Source organism: Zingiber officinale, chromosome 6B (assembly GCF_018446385.1).
Source record: "Zingiber officinale cultivar Zhangliang chromosome 6B, Zo_v1.1, whole genome shotgun sequence".
NCBI lineage: Eukaryota > Viridiplantae > Streptophyta > Magnoliopsida > Zingiberales > Zingiberaceae > Zingiber > Zingiber officinale.
In genome coordinates this window covers 134,829,398-134,851,818 of record NC_055996.1, presented here as the reverse complement: position 1 = coordinate 134,851,818, position 22,421 = coordinate 134,829,398, and the positions used below count along the sequence as shown (strand labels likewise).

At 39.4% G+C, this 22,421-nt stretch overlaps 2 protein-coding genes and 1 pseudogene across 2 annotated transcripts; all 3 read left to right on the top strand.

Moving 5' to 3' along the window:
• Positions 1 to 1,727: 1,727 nt before the first annotated feature.
• Positions 1,728 to 8,184, top strand: LOC121991591 (annotated as a pseudogene).
• A 7,003-nt stretch (positions 8,185 to 15,187) lies between these two features.
• LOC121991590 (disease resistance protein RPP8-like) lies at positions 15,188 to 15,952 on the top strand. Its single transcript, XM_042545577.1, has one exon. The coding sequence runs from the start codon at positions 15,188 to 15,190 to the stop codon at positions 15,950 to 15,952; it is 765 nt and encodes a 254-aa protein (XP_042401511.1).
• A 3,731-nt stretch (positions 15,953 to 19,683) lies between these two features.
• On the top strand, positions 19,684 to 21,915 carry LOC121991589 (putative disease resistance RPP13-like protein 1). Its single transcript, XM_042545576.1, has one exon. It carries the CDS (start codon positions 19,684 to 19,686, stop codon positions 21,913 to 21,915), a length of 2,232 nt encoding a protein of 743 aa, XP_042401510.1.
• The last annotated feature ends 506 nt before the right edge of the window (positions 21,916 to 22,421 follow it).

Here is a 22,421-nt window from a genome sequence, read left to right as displayed (position 1 = left end):
ATAGTAGCTAGAAAAGACTATCAATACTTTATTACTTTGATTGATGATTTCAGTAGTATACAGTGCTTTTAACAATGCTTTTTCAGCCACATAGACAATACTTTTAAAGCGTTGTCTATTAGCTTTATTCTTGTAGTGAGAATAGTAGCTAGAAAAGACTATCAATACTTTATTACTTTGACTGATGATTTCAGTAGAAATGGTTATACGTATCTCATGAGACACAAGTCTGAATCCTTTGAAAAATTTAAAGAATTCAAGAATAAAGTAATTGGGATTGAATCCCGCCTTCTGATAAGTAATTCCTAAACTCTCCAAAGAGGTATTCTCCACCACGGTTAGACCATAGTGTCTTGATACTTTTACCAAGACGTTTCTCCACATCAGCCCTATATTCTTTGAACTTGTCAAAGCATTCAGACTTGTGGCGCATCAGGTAAATGTATCCTTAGCTTGAATAATCGTCTATAAAGGAGATGAAGTATTCATAATCACCTCTTGCCTGGATAGACATAGGATCACACAAATCAGAATGAACTAGTTCTAACGCATCATTGGCTCTATACCCCTTAGCCTTAAAAGATCTCTTGGTCATTTTACCTTCCAAGCAGGATTCATATGTTGGAAAGTTTTCCAACTCTAATGAACCCAAGAGTCCATCGGCTACAAGCCTTTGAATCCTACTTAAGTTAATATGACCAAGTCTTAGAAGCCAAAGATACGTTTGGTTAATTTCCGAAGGTTCTTTTCTCTTATTAGAGTTAGAAGATGTGTTATTAATTTCTATATTTTTCTTTGTGGGAGAAATTGGATTTAAAGTATATAAATTGTCAACCAATGCACCAGAACAGATAATCACCTTATTTCTCTTTATAACCACATTGTTACTAAAAGAAACAGAATATCCATCCAAATACAGTTTAAAAACTGAAATTAAATTCTTTCTAAAACTGGGTACATAAAGATAATTTCTTAAAATCAAATTTCTATTCCTATCAAAAGATAAGTAGACGTCTCCCACTGCAACAGCCGCCACCTTAGTAGCATTGCCCATGTAGACGGTTATCTCTCCTTCAAATAGTCGTCGGGTTTCCTGGAACCCCTGCAAAGAATTGTAGACATGATCAGTGGTTCCTGTATCTACACACCAGGTGGTGGTAGATGACACCGCTGAACATGTTTCAACTACTAGAGTATGAGATATACCTTTATTGTTCTGATTCCTACGAGGACATTCCGCCTTCCAATGTCCTGACTGCTTGCAAATGAAGCACTTGCCCTTCGGCTTCTTCATTCCAGCTTTCTGTCCTGTACCCTGAGGTTTATTCACATTCTTTGTTGAAAAGACCTGTTTCTTGGTTCGTTGAAAAGATTGACGGAAAGACTAACAACAGAGGTGACGCCAAGGAAAGCAAAGTGAAGCAAATGCGAAAACGAGAGAGGAACAGAGAGCTTACAAAAGGAGACCTAGGAGAGGAAGGTAGGAGATCACCGAAATGCTAGAGGCCGAGGAAGTCGATGAAGCACGCGGTGGCAACAGAAGTCGGCGTCGGTGCTTTATAAAGATCAAGCTCGGTCAACCCCAGCCGTCCGATCTAGGTCGCGAGGATCGAAGTTAGCATCCGGCCGTTGAATTCAAACCGCTGCATGTCCCATCGGAGCTGACGCCTCCGCCGCACGATGACGTCGACGGCTCCACGTGGCGCCGGGCTACAGGGCGGCATTTAATGGAGGCCATCATTCAGCGTGGCCGCATGCTCAATGTTAATGGCGGGGATTTGCATGAATTCTGTGGAGATTTCGATGACGACGGCTTTGACCACAAGCAGACCCGGATAGGGAGCAATAAGATTAACAAGTACCGGCGCGATCCTCGCCGAGTGGCCAACGAAGGTTCGGCCGAGCGGATCACACAAGCTCACCTGAATCATTCCACTCACACTGCCGATCGGCCGGCAAAGCACTAAACCAATTTGTCCAGTCAGTCGGACTTACAGCCTCCTTCGACTAGACTTGAAGGGGAGGCACGTGATCCGGTTGTAAGCATAGGGAGACCCACATGGGCAGTGGTCAACGACGCATGGAGGTCAAAGTCAAGAGGGTCAACCTAAGGGTCTTGCTGATTGGAGAGGTCCCATGGCCACTCGGCCATGATAGCGCCAGGGCCGGCGCGAAGATAGCTCGACCACGGGTCGGGCTTCCGACACTCATGATTTGCCCATATAGAGGAGTTGCTGCGCCGAGCGGACCATCCGCTCGGCTGAGCTGCAGATCAACTGAGGACGCATTCTCGTCCGAGTATGTGCCCCAGGGGCCTTCCCGCTCGGTCCGACACTCCTTTACGCCCGACCGCTGGGGTGGCCGAGCGACCCTCCCGCTCGGCCCGGAAACAGACAAAAGGCGTAGAAGAGGACAAAGGAGGCAGACGGTTGGTGATATCCTTCTCGAGCCAGGTGTCGCCGATGGACAGCATGGTCGACGGCTGGACCGGACAGAGAATCGTACGGTGGAAGTTTCTACTGTCATGTCAGGGATATGCTCGGACGGTTGCGGTATGAAGTCAGACATACTTTTCTGACACAGCCATTCTGAGGTATGCTTTGGGAAGCGTGTACGTCTCGAGAAGCGTGCATGCGTCTCCCCAAGATCATATATAAGGCCCCCGGACTTCGGCGGAGGTATGCGCTATTCATCACTGTAGCTACAGTCTCGTTATTTTGCTTCTGTTTCATCCGACTGTTGCCTGACTTGAGCGTCGGAGGATCGTCGCCGGGAACTCCTTCCCGGCTCGGCTTTGTTACAGGTTCACTGGAGGTCCACGTCATCTCGAAGCTCACCTGAAGACAGCAGCGAGCGCCATGTCCCCAGCATCCGTCGACTTGACTCTCAGACATGATCATGGCATATGACATACCTAGCGTAATGATCAGGGGTTAATTCTCAAGAACTGACGACCTAAGATGATTTACCCCACCATACGTATAACACCTGTATATTTTTTTATTAACACTTATCAATATCAAATTACATTCTAATAATACTAATAAATAATAATATTATATATAGCAGTTAGTTATATAATCATAACTATTATAATTATATACTTATAGAATCAAATCGTAAATACTATAGTTAGATAATAATTATTATCTTGGAATTGCTATAATAGTTTAAAAATAAAAATAATTTTAAATATCTTTTTAAAATATTGTCATATATGCTATTTCGAATGAAAATATATTGAAATATACTATTTTGAAAAATATTAATTCTTATTCTAGTCAAATTTATATTAGCTTATTATTTTCCTTTTTTTGTACTGCAATAAAATTAAATATTTATTTCCTTTTTTTAATCAACTTTTATATATAAAAGAGTTCGAGGACGAGATTAATTGGAAGAAGAATATTTTTCAGATTTCTGTTTTTGTCCCTCTAGAGCGCAGCGATGGCCGACAACAAAGACGATCAGCTTGGAGTATATCAAGAATGGGATAGGCGATCTTGTAAGTAACTTCTTCTCACTTTTAACACTTAATTTCCAGTTCGTTAGAATCAACTTCTGATTATTACATTAGAGATATCATACGTTCATGGACACCCTAGACCTCATTAATTTGCTTCCGTGATTATATTTAATGTTGTTTTACTTTATTTACTATTTTTAATTTGAATAGTGCTCTTTTTGTCGCCTCCGTTCTTGGCGATCACTTCTTGAGAAATTAATATAAAAATTATGCACCAAAATGAATTCATTTAATAACTTTATTAAGATTCGTGAGGTACGTGATGAGCTATTGTCTTCCATCTACGCATCGTTCGACGCCGATTTGACGGTGCGGCTTGGTTCAAGCGTCAATTCCAAAAGAGTTTTATTTTTTTGGATTTAATGTTTTCGAAAGCGATTTTTATTTAATTTTTTGCCGAATAATATATCTGTCTTTCAGGAACAGATTACGGTTGAAGAAGTGTTCGGGCAGCTGAAATGCACAAGAGGCGGTTTGACATCCGAGGAAGGAGCCAACCGGCTCCAAATCTTCGGCCCAAACAAACTCGAAGGGAAAAGGGTCAATTTTGCTCGTTTGTCTTGCGAATCAATTTCATTGTTTTTATTCTAATTTGTTTTTGTTTTGATGCAAGAATAAGGCTAAAAGATGTGACACTTTCGTATTTATAGGAGAACAAGATTCTCAAGTTCTTAGGCGTCATGTGGAATCCCCTCTCATGTGTCATGGAGATGGCTTCCGTCATGGCCATTGCTCGGCCAACGGAGGAGGAAGCCGCCCAACTGGCAAGACTTTATGGGTATTATTATTTTACTCATTGTTAACTCGACCATCAACTTTATTGAAGAAAATAACGTTGGCAATGCTGCAGCATCGATGGCTGGTGTTGCTCCCAAGACCAAGGTTAGTGCTTGGTTATATGTTTAATTTGCTCTGGTAATTACAACACTGTGGCTTGTTCATGGTTTATTGTTTTAGGTGCTTAGAGACGGTCGCTGGACTGAGCAGGATGTTGCTATTCTGGTGCCAGGTGATATTATCAGCATCAAGTTGGTAGACATTGTCCCTGCAGATGTTCGACTTCTTGAAGGGGATGCTTTGAAGATTGATCAATCTGCCTTAACGGGAGAATATCTCCCTGTCACCAAGAAACCTGGAGATGAAGTATTCTCTAGTTCAACATGAATGCAAGAAGAGATTGAGGTTGTTGTCATAGCCACTGGAGTTCACACCTTCTTTGACACGGCAGCTGATCTAGTGGATAACACCAACCAAGTTGAGCACTTTCAAAAGGTCCTTACAGACATTGTTAATTTCTGCATTTGCTCAATTGCAATTGGCATGGTCGTCGAGATCATTTTCATATATCCAATTCAGCACAGAAGATACAAGGATGGAATCAACAATCTGTTGGTCCTCTTGATTGGAGGCATCCCAATTTCCATGCCTACTGTTCTTTCAGTGACCATGCTTATTGGATCACGTCTGCTATCCCAACAAGGCGTTATCACTAAGAGAATGACTGCTATTGAGGAGATGGCTGGCATGGATGTTTTCTACAGTGACAAAACGGGGACTTTAACTCTTAACAAGTTTATTATTGATAAGAACCTGATTGAAGTATTTGCTGAGGGCATGGATAAAGAGCATGTGATCCTGTTGGCCGCAAGATCATCAAGGACGGAGAACCAGGATGCTATTAACTCCGCTATGGTGGGGATGCTTGCAGACCCAAAGGAGGTATGTCTAATATGACGACAATCATATTATGATATGATTTTATTTCCAACTTTTGAATTATTATATGTTCACTCAATAATTAATCTTTATTTTTATAGGCTAGAGCTGGTATCAGGGAATTACATTTCCTCCCTTCCAACCTAGTTGACAAACGAACTGTTCTTACCTACATAGATAAAAATGGCAACTGATATCGTGCAAGTAAAGGTGCACCAGAGCAGGTAAGAGTTTTTCTTATTGCCTTTCTCTTTATTTTTAGCATATTTCTCTACATTGTTATTATAACTTATTGACAATTTGACTAATGGTGATAGATTTTGAGCCTTTGCAACTGCAAAGAAGTTGTCAAAAATAAAGTTCAAGCTGTAATTGACAAATATGCTGAACGTGGACTTCAATCACTGGTTGTCGCAAGACAGGTTTACTCATTGGTCCTTCCCAATCCAAATGGCAAGTGTATAATGCCCTAATATCTATGTTAAACTTTATTGTACAGGAAGTTCCAGAGAAGTCTAAAGAGAGTGTTGGAGGTCCATGGCAATTTGTTGGTTTATTATCACTTTTCGATCCCCCTTGGCATGATAGTAAAACAACTATTAGAAGATCTCTCAATCTTGGTGTCAATGTAAAGATGATCACCGGTAATTCAAACTTCTCTTTTGGTATCTGCTTTCCCTCCCGTGAAGAATTTCTGATACCAAATTTCTCAAATTCAGGTGATCAACTCGTTATTGCGAAGGAGACTGGGAAGAGGCTTGGAATGGGGATAAATATGTATCCATCATCTTCACTGCTTGGTCAAAATAAAGATGGATCGGCATCACTGGCTGCACTTACTTTTGATGAACTAATAGAGAAGGCTGATGGATTTGCAGGCGTATTTCCAGGTTTTTGATGAACTTACACTGTGCTCAAGTGCTGTAACTTGAGGTGATATTGTTTCTTTAAAGACTCATGGTTGGTTTTCCTATGGGGCAGAACACAAGTACGAAATTGTCAAGAAGTTACAGGAGAGGAAGCATATATGCTGCAAAAGGTTGGAACCGCCAATCCAGCGGCCCCCTCACCCCGGCCCCACAAGTATGAGAGGGAGTAAATCACGGTGAATACGGGCCCGGCTATGAGAGGAAGCATATATGTGGAATGACAGGAGATGGAGTTAATGATGCCCCTGCTTTGAAGAAGGTTGATATTGGTATTGCTGTTGCTGATGCAACAGATGCTGCTATAAGTGCTTCTGATATTATTCTTACTGAACCCGATTTAAGTGTCATCATTAGTGCCGTTCTGACAAGCAGAGCTATTTTCCAGAGGATGAAGAATTATACTGTCAGTTTTTTAATCTTAGTAATTGATGCATCCAATAAACCTTTTTTTGCTGTTGCCCTTAGGATTTTTTGTTTCATTTCACTGTAGATTTATGCTATCTCAATAACCATCTGTATAATTGTAAGTATTTTTTTGTTTCTACAAATTGCATGGTCTTATTTGCAAAATTGTTATCATTTCATTCTTTTATGTTTCAACTTGGATTTATGCTTATTGCATTTATATGGAAGTTTGACTTCTCACCCTTCATGATTTTAATCATTGCGATCTTAAATCATGGTAAGTAAATGGAATTACAAATTATATAGGGTCCTTATTTCTATTTTTTTATATCCAAACGAATTCCAGTATGATCTTGGTTCATTATTTGTTGCATGAAGGTACAATTTTGGCAATTTCAAGAGACCAGGTGAAGTCATCTCCAATGCCCGATAGTTGGAAGTTGAAAGAAATATTTGCTACTGGTATTATGTTTGGGGGTTATTTGGCATTGATCACTGTTTTATTTTTCTGGGCCATGAAAGACACAGACTTCTTCTCTGTGAGTATTTATTTGTTTCACATTTTTAAAATAAATTTATTAAATATTTATTTGTATTCCTATTTTCTTCAATAATATATTTTTTGAGAAACAAATATATATATTTTCCCCGACAGCATACTATATTTTCCCCTTGGAATGACATTTATGTTAGATATTAATATATAATACCATTAATATTATGACTATAAGTCATATTCAGCATATCTTTTTCACTTATACTATTCACATGTAGTATTTTTTTAAAAATAAAATAAAAAATAAACTAGTATGTTATAATTCATTTGCCACTTTCGTATCCCACAAATTTTCATACTTGTCATATATTTTCAGGAAAAATTTAAAGTAAAGTCATTGAGACACAATAATGATGGAATGATGGCTGCTTTATATATTCAAGTTAGCATTGTTAGTCAAGCTCTTATATTCATTACAAGATCACGCAGCTGGTTCTTTGTTGAGTGTCCTGGATTGGTTCAAGTTTGCCATCCATTACATTCTCAGCGGGAAGGCATGGGATAACCTTTTTGAGAATAAGGTAACAATTGGTAGTCTAGATAGAGATGTTATTCAATCCTATATTTTTCAGCATCTGGTTCATTTAGTTGCTACCCTTCTTGTCTATTTGATAATCTTTATGCATCGCAGACGGCTTTCGCTGCCAAGAAAGATTATGGTAGACAAGAAAGGGAATTTCAATGGGCCAGGGCTCAGAGGACTCGACATGGACTCACTAACCACCTTTTCTCTGACAAGAGTAGCTACGGAGAGCTTTCGGAAATAACAGAACAAGCCAAAAAACGAGCAGCAATGACAATGTATGGCTTTTTAGCCCCTCATGATGCTTCACTCTGAAGCTCTGACAAATAAAGAGCACAACCTATTATCTATCATAAACATTACAAAATGATCTCATTTCTTCATTCGTATATTTGAGTATTCTAAATTTTTCCATGCCCTGACTATTTACAGGGCCCTCGAACTACACACTCTGGAGGGACATGTTGAATCAGTGGTGATGTTGAAAGGGCTCGACATTGACACCATCCAACAGTATTATAATGTTTAATTCTCTACTATTTTGAGGCGGCTAGACAAATATGGTTCATGAACATGAGTAGAAGCTCAAGTTAAAACGATTTCTCTTCTCTCTTGTTAATGCACACTCTCTGCTTATGTCCACTGGATTTTTTGTGGTTACATCTAATTTGTTGCTACTAATTAAAACATTAGCATTTTTATTTTTATTTTTTTTGGTCATCTTTAATGTGTTATCATTTGCTCATATTTTCAAATTTGTATTTGTCGCTCCATAAAAATTTTGGCATGTCAAAATTTTACTTCATTTTTATGTCATAGATAGAAGGGTTGAGCCCCTTACAAGAAGTTAGGGCAAAATACTATTGAAGTTGTATTTTTTTTTATTCTTTTAGAATTGGTTTAATATAGGTGATCATAAAATCTGTTAAAAATTCTTCTTCCATTTTATTATGAAGAGTTATTTAATAAATTTTATAGTTTAAGACACTTTTTTTTTAGAAAAAATCATCTGTCGAATAAATTGTAATCGTAAGTTTTTACTTATTTATTTTAACTAATCTTTAACTTATTTAAAAAATAGTTGATAAATTCTAAAATCTTGACCTACTTGGATTTTATCCTTATCATTCAGTGAACTTTAACTTGCCTAGACTTACCCTTATCAAATATTCGATCACCTTTGTTCTATTTGGATTTTTTCATTATCAGTCATCCGATTAACACTGGACTTTTCCTTTACTAATCATTTGATAATCTTTGACCTGACTAAACTTTTCCTTTACCTAGGTCAAGCATGATCTATTAGGACTTCTATTTGACTGTCAAACATCTGGTCAATCGTGTCAATATTGATATGTTCTTCTAAACATCCAATCAACCTTAATTTGCTCGAATTCTCTCATCTGCTTATTTCAAAGCATCTAACCAACTTTGACTTATTTAGATTCTCTCAGCAGCTTGATCAACCTTGATGTTACCATGTTATTTGTTAAACATCAAAACTATTGCGCTAATATTTTTTATTGTTTTTTTAAAATAATAATAATAAATTGAGTAAAACCTATTTTGAAAATTAATTATGCAAAATCATTTAAAGATAAGTTTATATTTTAGTATCAATTATTTTTATTATTATTATTTACTCTGCCATTCATAGCATTATCCATTGATTTGGTGAAAATCAATTTTTCTAAAAATCAAAATACATTCCTCCGTCACTTTAATTCTTTGTTCATCAAATGGAAAGGAATTTTCAATTTTTGTATTTTAATTTATAGAGCATGTTTTCAAAACAAATTCTTAATTATATATATAGGTCAGCTATAATCGTCAAATTAGCTAGAGGGGGAAAGATAATTTTTTTTACCAAGGATATGAACTTATCGGGAATTGATTTTTTTTTTTTTTTTCTGTGACATCCCACGGGACTAGATTACCCATCAAACACACACATATATAAAAGAGCCTTAGAACCTGCAAGAAAGAATATATTTTTATCTATGTAATGTATAATCCATGCAACAAACATGTTATTACGATGACAAAGACTACTACAGGAATATTATATGACTTCATTTTTAGCTTCCATTAAACTAAACAAATTGTCTGAATAGCTACAATATATAGATAATTGTATATACTAACTAAAAGTTGTGCATTATATTGTGAGAAAATGTAGGGTATGAACATCATAAGTTACCACCCTTCAGTTGTTAAGAATTAAAGTAGTATTTTAGCATGGACAATCACTAACATACCATGTGCTCGTGTCCGGAATTTGAGTCAGACGGAGATCGGATGAGGTGTTATTGGGGTTGACGGAGGGGTGACTGGAATGCTTTTCTGGTACGTTTCTGTAAGCACACCCCTCATGTGGCGACGACTCCTGATGATGATCTAGCGGATGGTACTTGAACTTCTGCACACACTTAGACAAGCTCTCAAAACGTCAGAGACCAGAAACCAGGGAAAAAATTCACGGATCAGATCCTCCGACGCTCAAGTCAGGTACTTTTCCTCCAAAAGAATACTGTACTAAGAATAATGAAAAAAGTAGAAGACAAGTGTGAAAAGGTGAGAACGCGTACCTGCGTAAGGGAGAGACCTCCCTTTTTATATGACAGTGCATACCTCTGAAACTTGACCGGTATCAGGGAATGTCGAGTGTCAAAACTTGTTCGGTGATGGATGACACATGACATCTTCTTATGGACTGGAGGAAGGTTCTATTAACAAGGGACCACAGACCATTGGAATATTCCCTGACATGCTGCAGTTATTCCCTGACAGACAGTTACGATTCCTTGGCCTCGTTTGTCATGTAGCGTCTTCCTGCCCTAGTATTAATGGGGGAAGCTCAATATGATTGGTAGTTGAAGAACCCGGCCTTGATATAGTTGAGCTGTAGAAATCCGATCAGTTGGAGCAGATCAGGTATTATCTGGATTGTGCCCCGTGATCCAATTAGGGGTGCCTCAGGTTGGAGATCCTAATCTGAGGGATCCTGACCGGGAGCACCGGGTTTTGTATACATAGACTAGTTTGAGAAACCTTGATCGGTAAGGACAATTCAGCCTTTTCCCTTGATTATGCCCCATGCTGCAGAGCTGGGCTCCTGATCTGTAAGTCCCGACCTGGCCTTAGATGCCTGCCAGTATCTAGCGATACTACCTAACCTTTCCCTGTCTGATGATTGTCATTTCACCTTGACTTCTGACTGCCACGTTCCTTTGACTTCTGACTGTCATGCCCCTTTGACTTCTAACTACCCCGTCCCCTTGACTTCTGACTGTCACGTCCCCTTGATTTCTGATAACAAGGTCCTATCATAATGCGCTATATCACCATGTATCTTTGATACTCGAAATCTTCATTTACCCCCCTTTGTACTTATGTCCCATACCAACATTACAATACTGAAATTACATTGCTCATGTAAATTTGACAATTTGGCAACTTAGTTATATCTGCACATATTTAACGTGCATACCCTAGTTCGTGTATTATATCATATGTTATTGACACAGGTTCTTATTAGCATTAAGGGGAGAAGGAACTCATCAAAACCTCCATATGAGTTGATGGGTAATGGATTTCACTAAAGGATAGGTATGCATGGGAAGAGGTTGATTCTTATTGATCAATGAGAGACAGGGTGCAAAAGATTAGAGTTTGCCTTAATTCAACTTAAACAGACATACATCATCATCCTCACCTTGCTCCTCTTCTGCTTCTCACTCCTCTTTCTGCATCCACTAAAAGAGCAGATTGGCATGATCAACCTGTGTCGAACTATATTATCATGACACAGGTTCGCAACAATGTCATTCCAATCAAGGTTATCAATATCATGATTCTACATAGAAATGAGCAGTTTATAGGTTGTTGGTGGCTGTTAAGACACAGGTTAATGATTGTGGGTAGAAATATATTGTCAAAAAACAGGTTTAAGATTGTTGGCGGCTTAAGATTCTACATAGAGAACTATATTATGTCAGAACACCAGGTTTACGATTATGGGTAGAAAATATGATCATGGAAGCTGGCGGTCGTTATAATATTTAGTTTGTCGTAATTAGCTCCTACTTACAAAAGAAAAAAGACAACAGGAATTGGATAAAAAAGAGAAAATAAGTGCAGAAATATATGAGCACGAGAAATAAAAACTATAATTAGATATATCAAAAGAAAAAAAAACATGCCTTTGGTATTTGATCCGAGGAAGGTCAATGACACATGGAAGGTCAAGGTCAAGACGGTCAACGCCCTTTGTATATCCTACCGATCGGACGATTCGCCGCTCGATCGGACCAAGGAGTAGTTGATCCGGCACTACGACCGCTCGGGCAAGTACCGAGCTTCCGACGCTCAAAGGGCTCAAGCATGATAGGGATGAGGGCCGAGCGGTCGTCCCGCTCGGCCGAACAGTAGACACCGCCCCAGCCAGAACATGTACGGCTCCTTTGCTCGACAAGGCGGAGCCGAGACAGCGAACTATGGACCGAGCGGACCTCCCGCTCGGCCCGGCCACTGTATCAATCGGACAGCAGTTTAGCCGAGTGGCTCCCCCGCTCGGCCTAGTAACCGACAAGAGGAGTAGTTGGGAATATCTTTCGAGGGACTAGTGTCGTCGATAGGCGGCATGGCTGGAGGCATGGTCTCAGACAAAGAATCGTACGGTGAAAACTTCCACTGTCACGTTAGGGATATGCTCGGACTATTGAGGTATGACGTCAGACACGCTTTTCTGACACGTCCTTTCTAGGTATGCTTTGAGGAGCGAGCACGCCTCGAGAAGCATGTACGCGCCTTCTGGGAGCCCTATATAAGGACACTCATACTTCGACAGAGGTAGACTCATTCATCTACTATAGCTACAGTTTTCGCTTCTTGTTCTCTACTTCTTTCGTCGGAGATTGACTTGAGCGTCAGAGGGTCATCGCCGAGGAACCCCTCTCCGGCTTAACATTGTGTTTGTAGGTCCACGTCAGCAAGAGATCCACGCCTTCAGAGTCTTCGACCCGTCAGCGAGAGCACCTGATGTGCGTAGATTGTATACACTTGTTTAGCATGTTTTGACGTACATTCACATATTTTGCGCATGCTTTATCTATGCATTTTCGTACTTCCAGCTTTGCTTTTAGCATACTTACTCCTTTTGTTCGGAGATCTACTTTTGTGCATTTTTTATATGCAAGAGTCGTATTTGGAGAAGAATTTATGATCGAGGCCAAATCTGCAAGCTAACGAAAGGAGAAAGACACCATCTTGGAGTGCCACATGGCCATGTCTGGGAGAGTGACCTAGGCCATGTGGTGATTCTCACCCATGCAGCATTGGCAAAGCAGATCCTAGTATTGGTAAAACAAGATCTAAGTCATAAATTTATTGTATTCATATGCTAACTTTATTTTGCAGCGTATCTATGTTATTTGGACTAACATATTTTACAGAAGCTAAAATGTAAAAGTTAGTCTCGGATGAACAGTACTCAAGGCGGCTCGGTGCTGTAGTGAGGTGTCTCGGAGTTGAATGGAGGCGCCCCCATATGGATAAAGTTTGCGGATAGAGTTTCGTTGCGGGGAGGTGCCTCGAAGCGTATTGGAGGCACCTCAGAGCCCATTGGAGGCACCTCGGAGCTGATAGAGGCACCCTCACGCGGATAAATACTAGAGGTTGTGGATCGGATAAGCACTATTGGAGGCGCCCTGGACTCTTGGAGGTGCCTCCAACATTGTTTAAAAGAGGCGGTTGAGCGGAGGCTTAAATACAGATTTACTATGCAATTTCTCGACCATCCAGCTGCTTCAACTTCATACTGCTACGTCGCATTACTGCCTTACTGTTAGTCAACTACATCTGACCGCTGTCGGCAGATCGATACCAACACACAAGCATATCCATTTCGACATCTTCATGTTGGTAAGGAATCTATTATTGTGCATGCTTATTATTATATTTGCATAGTAAAGTGTAGGGTGTTACACTTGCCATTGTATTTTGCATTTGAGATTCAAATTTAGTGGATTACCTCGGAAAGGTCTAAAGGACCTGGGTCTTGGAATAGGAGTTGTCGAAGGCTCTGAACCAAGTAAATCTTGTATCTTGTCTCATTCTTTTGTGCTTAAGTATTTTTCAGCTGCGCACTTGGTTTAAAAATTAGAAAAAAAAAATGTTTTTAAAATCATGTGATTAACCCTCCCCCTCTCACATGCCTACAATTCTATAGGATATGTGTTGTGTTTCTTTTTCATTTTACATCTTTTGGTGATGAAAGATAGGTATTTAAATTTGTGTGTATATATACTAGAGGGGGTGAATAACCCTGGAATAAGAGTTAGAAAAAACTTTTACTTTGGAGCTAGCAAGGATAGACTATTAATTAAACGATTAAAATAAATAATATAAAAGAGTAAGATACATCAGAGTTTACTTGGTTATAACTTAGGTGGTTATTAATCTAAGATAAGTAAAAGCTCAATAAGAATTTCCTTCATTGAAGGTGAAGAAGCCTCCTACAATCATTGACAGTTCAGTAAGGAGTATAGAAATTGATGTCAGTTTGTCGGTGTGTCTGCTCTCGGTGTCTTATAAAGCAAAGCCTGTTAGCTGAGGGTTGACATTGTCGGTGTTACCCTCTTTGATGATTAAGTCAGTGATAAACTGAGATGCGAGACTCATGTGCATATATGAAAAAGCAAAAGAACTTGAAGAAGATGGAGAAAATTTACTTTCACGTAAGAAAAGAAAATTATACTTTCGCCTATTTTCGCGGAACCTTATATAATCATGGACAGGGACAGATCTAAAATTTTAAATTTGAGAAGAAGTGAAGAAAATAATTATTATACATTGTATTTGAAGGTTACGTAGTCGAGCGACGAAAATATACATTTTAAACTAGTTAATTTTATTTTATTCGTATAATTAAGTATTAATCTTTTTATATATTGTTGATGATTACATATAATTTATTATTTTAATTAGTAAGTCAGCGATCATACACTAATTAAAAAATATTAATTAGGGTATTGAATTACCTAAAATTACTTCAGATATAAAAAAAATAGAAGTAGACATAAATTATCAATAAATTTAATATGATTTTTTTCTAGTAAAATTATCAAAAAAAAATATTAAAAAGATAAAGATATAATTATCTTTTATAATTTTTTTTTTTACATTTGACATTAGTCAAGTTAAATGTTTTTTTTAATTATAGACGAAATGCTACTTGATAAAAAAACATAAAAAGAAAGTTAAAAGTATTTTTTTAAGTAATACAAATAAAATAAAATCCAACCTACCATTTGAGAACTGACTAATTAGACAGCCGGCTATTAGATTGATTACCTGTATTTTAATTACTCTTACACATTTTAATTACTTGCAACCTCTCTCGGGTAGATCTGTTTTGTTGGGTGGCCAGCGCCAAAAAGTCAACTTTCTACTGACAACGACAGAGCAAAGCCAACCACATCTTCTCCATATGAAGGCTCTGGATCCGAAGAGCCTCTTTCACGTCTCCACAAATGGCGATGATCCCAGACTTCCTTGTCACCAGATACCTCACAAAACTAACAGATTTACTTGAGGGAGAGATCTGCAAAGTGCTCGGCGTGAAGGAAGAGATCAAAAAGTTTCAAAGGAGATTGGAAAGACTCAGCCCCTACCTTCAGGATGCCGAGCAGAAGAGGCACCAAGATAATCGAGTGAATACTTGGTTGAGGGACTTAAAAGGCATAGTCTACGACGCCGAAGACATCATCGAATTCTGTACGATTCCAGGTGGCAGCGAGTTAATGAGCCTTCAGCCGTTGTCGTCGTCTTCTACACTAGTAAGTCGTCCCTTCACTCTGCTTGCTTCTTGCTTTGCATGTACCAAGTTCCGCCATGAAATTGCTGTGAGTTTTGAAAGACTTAATGATAGACTGAAAGAGATTAGAGATGATAGTGAAATAATAACAGGATTAGTGCCCTTAATGAGCCATCAATGGCTGCAAGATCATCCAACAAGTCAACGTTTGACCACTTCTTTGGAAGTTAAGGCTGACATCCTAGGGGCAAAGATTGAAGATGATGCACAAACTCTCATCCGCTTGATACTCAAGCATGATCATAAAGATAATGGTGTGTTTGGGATAGTTGGCATGGGTGGTATTGGCAAGACCACTATGGCTCATAAAATTTTCCATGACGAACGAATCAAGAATAATTTTCCAACGCGTATATGGATATGTGTGTCCAAGAATTACACTAGGATAGAACTGTTGAAAATTGGACCAACAAACAAGTAAATAAATTACTTGTCTTACACTAACAATAACAACACTACAACACCCTTTTTGTGGATTACTCACAATTCTAAGACAAAGAAGAAAAACAAAAAACTTTGACTCACAAATTGATACTTGATTGATCAATGAAACTAAATACAAGGTAGAGTATTTATAGTACTCTTCATACAATCTGGACCGTTCAATTAAATTAAATCCTAGCCATTGAAATTCTAATTCTTATCCATGAAATGAGAAAAACACTCTTGACCACACATTTAATTTTATCTTTTACCAAGTCGTCATCTTTATCTATTAGAAAAATAAATAATTAAATAGCAAATCTTATCTATAACTCTTATCTTTTATTGGATAAGTTTTATCCTTTATTTGGGTTGGAGTTGATATTTAACACTCCCCCTCAACACCAACCCTTTGTACTATGCCGAGTTGATCACGAAACCTTTTGAATTGACTCATCTGGACGATGCTTTATTTTGTAAACCCATTTGCACGAAATGGGTTTCACATCTCTTGGTTTTGGTATGAGATCCCAAGTCTGATTTTGTTGCAGTGCATCAATCTCTTGTTTCATGGCTGTCATCCACTCAGAACTTTGTGATGCTTTTTCAAACGTCTCAGGCTCTACTGCTTCTTCAACTATGGCTGCATTTGCATATTTTGGATTTGGCCTTCGTGTTCTTGTTGACCTTCGGAGTTGAGATTGTGGAGTTAATTCTTCCATTTCATTAGGCCTTTCTTCTTCATTTGGATGTTGATATATGCCGGTTTGCCAAGGACTCTGAGTCACTCTTTGCTCTTCATCATTATCATTTGGACCTCCTGATTCATCTGAACCTGATTGAAGTTGAACTATATGCTCCCTCATCTTTTGTTGTACTTTATCTTCAAGGTCTTTAGATTCTGGCAAGACCTCCTTCTCTGTGGTCCACCAAGAAGATGCTTCATCGAACACTACATTTCGTGAAGTGTAACATCTTTCGCTTGTTGGATCACAGCATTTCCACCCCTTTCTCTAGCTATCGTATCCCACAAAGATGCATCTAATAGTTTTCTTGTCAAACTTGCTTCGTAAGTGATCAGGAACAAATACATAACATACACATCCAAATACTCGAAAGTAGCTAACTGTAGGTTTTTTGTTCCATAACTTCTCAAAGGGTGAAATAAATTCTAACCTTGGTTGAGGAAGTTTATTGATGATAAAAGCTGCAGCCCTCATTGCTTCAGCCCAAAAACGTCCAGGTACATTCTTCTCATGCAGCATACTTCGACAAATTTCTGCAAGATGTCGGTTCTTTCTTTCTGCTACATCATTCTGCTGTGGTGTGTTGGCACAAGTGTATTGATGATATACTCGACTTTCTCTCAAGTATTGAAAGACTCTCTTGAGCTATATTCTCCTCCATTGTCTGTGCGCAAGCAACATATCTTTTTTCCCAATTCTCCTTCGACTGACTGCTTGAACTCTTTGAACATTGAGAAGGTATCAGATTTTTCTTTCATAAATAAAATCCACACATACCTTGAGAAATCATCAATAAATGTCACCATATACCGCATACCACCAATTGACGACTGCTTAACAGGCCCGAATACATCAGAGTGAACTAACTCCAATGGTTCCTTTGCTTTGAAGTTTGACTCCTGATATGGTAATTGGTGTGCTTTACCATACTGACATCCTGCACATATTGTGTCTGTTCGTATGTCTAGTTGAGGAAGTCCCTTGAGCATCGACTTCTGCATCATCATGTTTAATTTGGAATAGCTAACATGACCTAGCCGCATGTGCCATATAACTGTTGTCTCACTTTTTCTTGTCTTGTCTATATATGCAGACTCTGCTGACATCACGTAGAGCGACTCTAATCGTTGACCCTCCATTGTTGGTGTTTCTGAAATTTTGAGGTTTCGATATACCTTTACATTTTCAGGACCAAATAGAACATAATAACCTGAAGATGTTAATTGGGCCACAGACAGTAAATTCTTCTTCATTCCTGGGACATGATAGACATCTTGAAGAGGCACTTGGTTAGAATTATATCGAGGCATAATTACCGTCTTACCAACATGTGCTATTGGTAACCTTGAGTTGTCGGCTGTAACCACCATACGAGCTCCTTTGTATTGAGATAAGTTTTGCAATTTTTCTTTATCACCCGTCATATGATTTGAGCAGTCTGAATCCACGATCCAATCATTTTTGTAGTCAATCTGTTCTGGCGTTGTTGTGAGAGCCAAGTCTTTTTCCTCCGTAGCCATCAAAGCTTCAGCATCCCAATCATCTTCGCTATTCTCTTTAGAATTGGAAGTAGCAGTGTTGCTTTGAACGAACCTTTTCTTGGACCAACAATCTTTTTCCATGTGGCCCACCTTCCCACAATTGTAGCACTCGCCAGAACATTTTTTACGATCACCATAATTCTTCGAGGCTCCCCCTGGACGAGAGCCTCCATTCCCATGATAGATTTTTCCTTTGTCGCCATCCTTTTTAGATCCACCAGTGTGCCGTTTGAAGCTGCCTTTATTTTTGTTGGTGTAGAGCGCTTCTTCTTCATCTTTTAGTGAGAGTCCTCCCATTTGCTTAGCCATAGCTTCTTGACCTGCAAGTAAATTTTCAAATTCAAGAAGCGATGGTTGTGTTGGCCATCCTTGTATAGCAGCAATAAATCCTCGATATTCTGGCCTCAAACCATGAATAATTATTCTTTTTATCCTTGCTTCCCCAATAGGAGCTGATGGATCTAGCTCTGAAATTTCGCGACATATCAACTTCACCTTGTGGAAGTATTGGGCAATCGTCTTGTCACATTGCGCTATTGACAATAGCTCGTTCTCCAGAAGTTGCAATCTTATATCATTCTTCTTTGAAAAAAGTGTAGCAAAGATATCCCACACTTCCTTTGGTGTTTTGGCATCTCGGATGTGCTCCAACATTTCTTCTTCAATTGTGATCTTTAAGGCAAACATTGCTTTACCTGCCTTAATATTCCATTTTCGCAAAATGCCATTGGCGTCTTCTGCCGGCTGCGTAGCTTCACTACCACCAACAACCTCCCAAAGATCTTGACCTTGTAGGTAAGACTCCATGCATGTTGCCCACGTGTTGTAGTTTTTGTTGTTGAGCTTCTTGATACCTCCTACTACTTGAAGGTCCCCCATCACGTCGAAAAGCTTTGATTATACCAAACAAGTTTGATTAAAAAACTTGTAAAGCATAAAACTCCTCACAATCTAAGATAGCTCCACCAAGAATAATTCCTGATTAACCTGGCTCTGATACCAATTGTTGAAAATTGGACCAACAAACAAGTAAATAAATTACTTGTCTTACACTAACAATAACAACACTACAACACCCTTTTTGTGGATCACTCACAATTCTAAGACAAAGAAGAAAAACAAAAAACTTTGACTCACAAATTGATACTTGATTGATCAATGAAACTAAATACAAGGTAGAGTATTTATAGTACTCTTCATACAATCTGGACCGTTCAATTAAATTAAATCCTAGCCATTGAAATTCTAATTCTTATCCATGAAATGAGAAAAACACTCTTGACCACACATTTAATTTTATCTTTTACCAAGTCGTCATCTTTATCTATTAGAAAAATAAATAATTAAATAGCAAATCTTATCTATAACTCTTATCTTTTATTGGATAAGTTTTATCCTTTATTTGGGTTGGAGTTGATATTTAACAAGAGCTACTCAAGGAAATGTTGAAGCAAGCAAAAGGGAGTGACGATGGAACTCAAAGCATAGAAGAACTTGAATTCAAACTTGTTGGTGCTTTGGTTAACAGATTTTTCCTCGTACTTGATGATGTATGGAGCGTGAATGCGTGGACAGATGTGTTGAGGAATCCCATCCTAAATGCAAAGTCTAATGGCATAATCATAATCACGGGTAGACATAAAACGGTTATGGAGGACTTGATAGCCAGCTACATCCACCATGTTCAGAGGATGAACAAAGATGATGGATTGGAATTATTTCACAAGGTCGTATTCGAAGACGAGAAGAACGAGGACCCTGACCTGGATGAAATGGCGGCTAAAATCGTTAGCAAATGCGATGGGCTCCCTTTGGCAATCAAGGTGATAGCAGGAATGCTAATTTCGAAGAAAAGGACAAGGAGAGAGTGGGAAAGAGTCCTGGAAAGTGATCTATGGAGAATGAGAGACAAGGAGGATGAACTGCCAGCAGCTTTATACTTGAGCTATGAGGATTTGTCATCCGTTCTCAAGCAGTGTTTCCTCTGCTGTGCTTCTTACATTGGCATATCATATCGCACTGACCTCGTCCGGCTTTGGATTGCTGAAGGCTTGATCCACGTGCTAAATGGTGGATTGATGGAAGAGGTGGCAGAGGATTATTACAAAGAACTAGTTATGAGAAATCTTCTTCATCTCGATCCAAGATATTCAGATGAGATTCGCTACTCCATGCACGACCTTTTGCGAGCACTCGGTACTAATTTGATCGGAGATGAAGCACTTGTAATCAGTGATGGCCGAGTTGCAGACACGAACCCAAACCCCTTAACAAAGATTCGTCGACTGTGGATGTCGAGCAAAGGAGACACGCTAAGGCTTCCTGGTGCAGTTCTTGAGCAGAAGAGTCTGAGAGTCTTGCAACTTTACGATTGCCCTGAAACAAAGACAATCGAAGACGAGGCAGCTGCACTCCCAGCATTAAAGAATCTTCGAGTGCTGGATGTGTGCGATACGCAGATTGAACGTCTTCCAGATTTCATTTTCACGAATCTGTTGCTTCTGAGATACTTGGACCTTGACCGAACGATGATACATGAGATACCTGAATCCATAGGGCGCCTTGCGAACCTGCAGATTTTGAACATCTCCGGGTGCACGTCACTGCGCAACCTTCCTAAGGCCGTCACGAGCTTGGGTATGCTCAGATGGCTGCGAGTTCGAGGAACACCGTTGGCTCATTTGCCCAGAGGAATGGGGAGCTTGACAAACCTTAATCACATGGAAGGATTCGTCGTCGGCCATGGTGATTCGCCAAGCAACGCGGACGTCGGGTGTGACATGGAAGAGCTGCGGTCTCTGCCCAATCTCAGATTTCTGAGCGCCTGTAAGCTGGAAAGGGCAACATCAATGGCCGGACCCTCGGTGCTCGAGAACAAACCACTTCTCAGGCATCTGTCTTTGTTATGGACGAATCGAAAACAGGGAGATGACGGCGAAAAAGAAGCGGCTGAGAAGACATGCAGCGGACTGCTTCCTCCGTCGAGCCTGGAGGAACTTACTCTCCACAACTTCCCAGGCCGGCGATTTCCCAACTGGATGATGTCAACGTCGTCGGGGACTTCGTTTCATCACCTCGAATTCCTGATTCTCCGCAATTTCCCGTGCTGCACGGAGCTCCCGCCGCTGGGGCAGCTGCCTCGGCTGAAATTCCTGAGTATCGAAGGAGCGTCGGCGGTAAGAAAGGTCGGGCCTGAGTTTCTCGGCGTCTGTTTCCCTCAAGCCGTGGCATTTCCAAGACTCGAAGTCCTGAAATTCATGGGCATGCCGAATTGGGAAGAGTGGACGTTGTACGCTGCGTCCGAGGAGGTCGGAGATATACAAGAAAGAAGCATGAATCTGTTTCCAAGATTGGAACGGTGCACATTTACAGGCTGCCCAAAGCTCAGAGGACTTCCGGAGAGCATCTACTGCGCCGCCAGACTGAAGACTGTCGTCGTTTCTACCAGCGATCAGTTGAGTGAGGTTGAATTCAGAAGGCGAGAGACAATGGAAATGGACGATTGCCCTGATTTGTTCCTCGCACGGGACTCGACTGAACTCCCACACTGGCTTTTGGATCGTATCGACAGGGAAAAGGACGAGAAGAACAGTGTGCTGCCTTCCCGTACGGTCATCACGGTGAAGGCAAATGTAATCATCATTCAGCAAAATCGACGAGTAGACGCCGTTTGAGCTCCACTGTTCAAGCTCTTTTTGTAAGTTCTTGCCTGCGCTATTACCATTTAAATTAAAAGTTAGTGTACTTGTAATTTAAATTAAACTTTTTTTAATGCATGAAATAATATACGAAACGTATGTTATTCTTATTTTACTTGTAGCAAATTATAAATAATTTAAAATTATATAAAAAAATATAAATTATTATATATTTTTATGTACTTAATAAAAAAAATAAAAAAAATAAATTTATAATTAAGTTTTAAATAAGTTAATTTATTTATAAATTATTTATGATTGCTAAAAAATAATCAAATTTTACTATTGAACAAAATAAATGTGTTTAACGGCGCCCCATCATCCCTCTTAAGGAGCCATCTGGCTCAGCCTCCTCCGATATGCCACTAAACAGGCACAAGAGGCGTCGAGCAAATCCTATATCGCGCTCCGCAACTTCAAGAGCGCAGTTGGCCGAGTGGGTCGAAACTTCGACTCCAATTCCGGTTCAACAAATGGTGGCG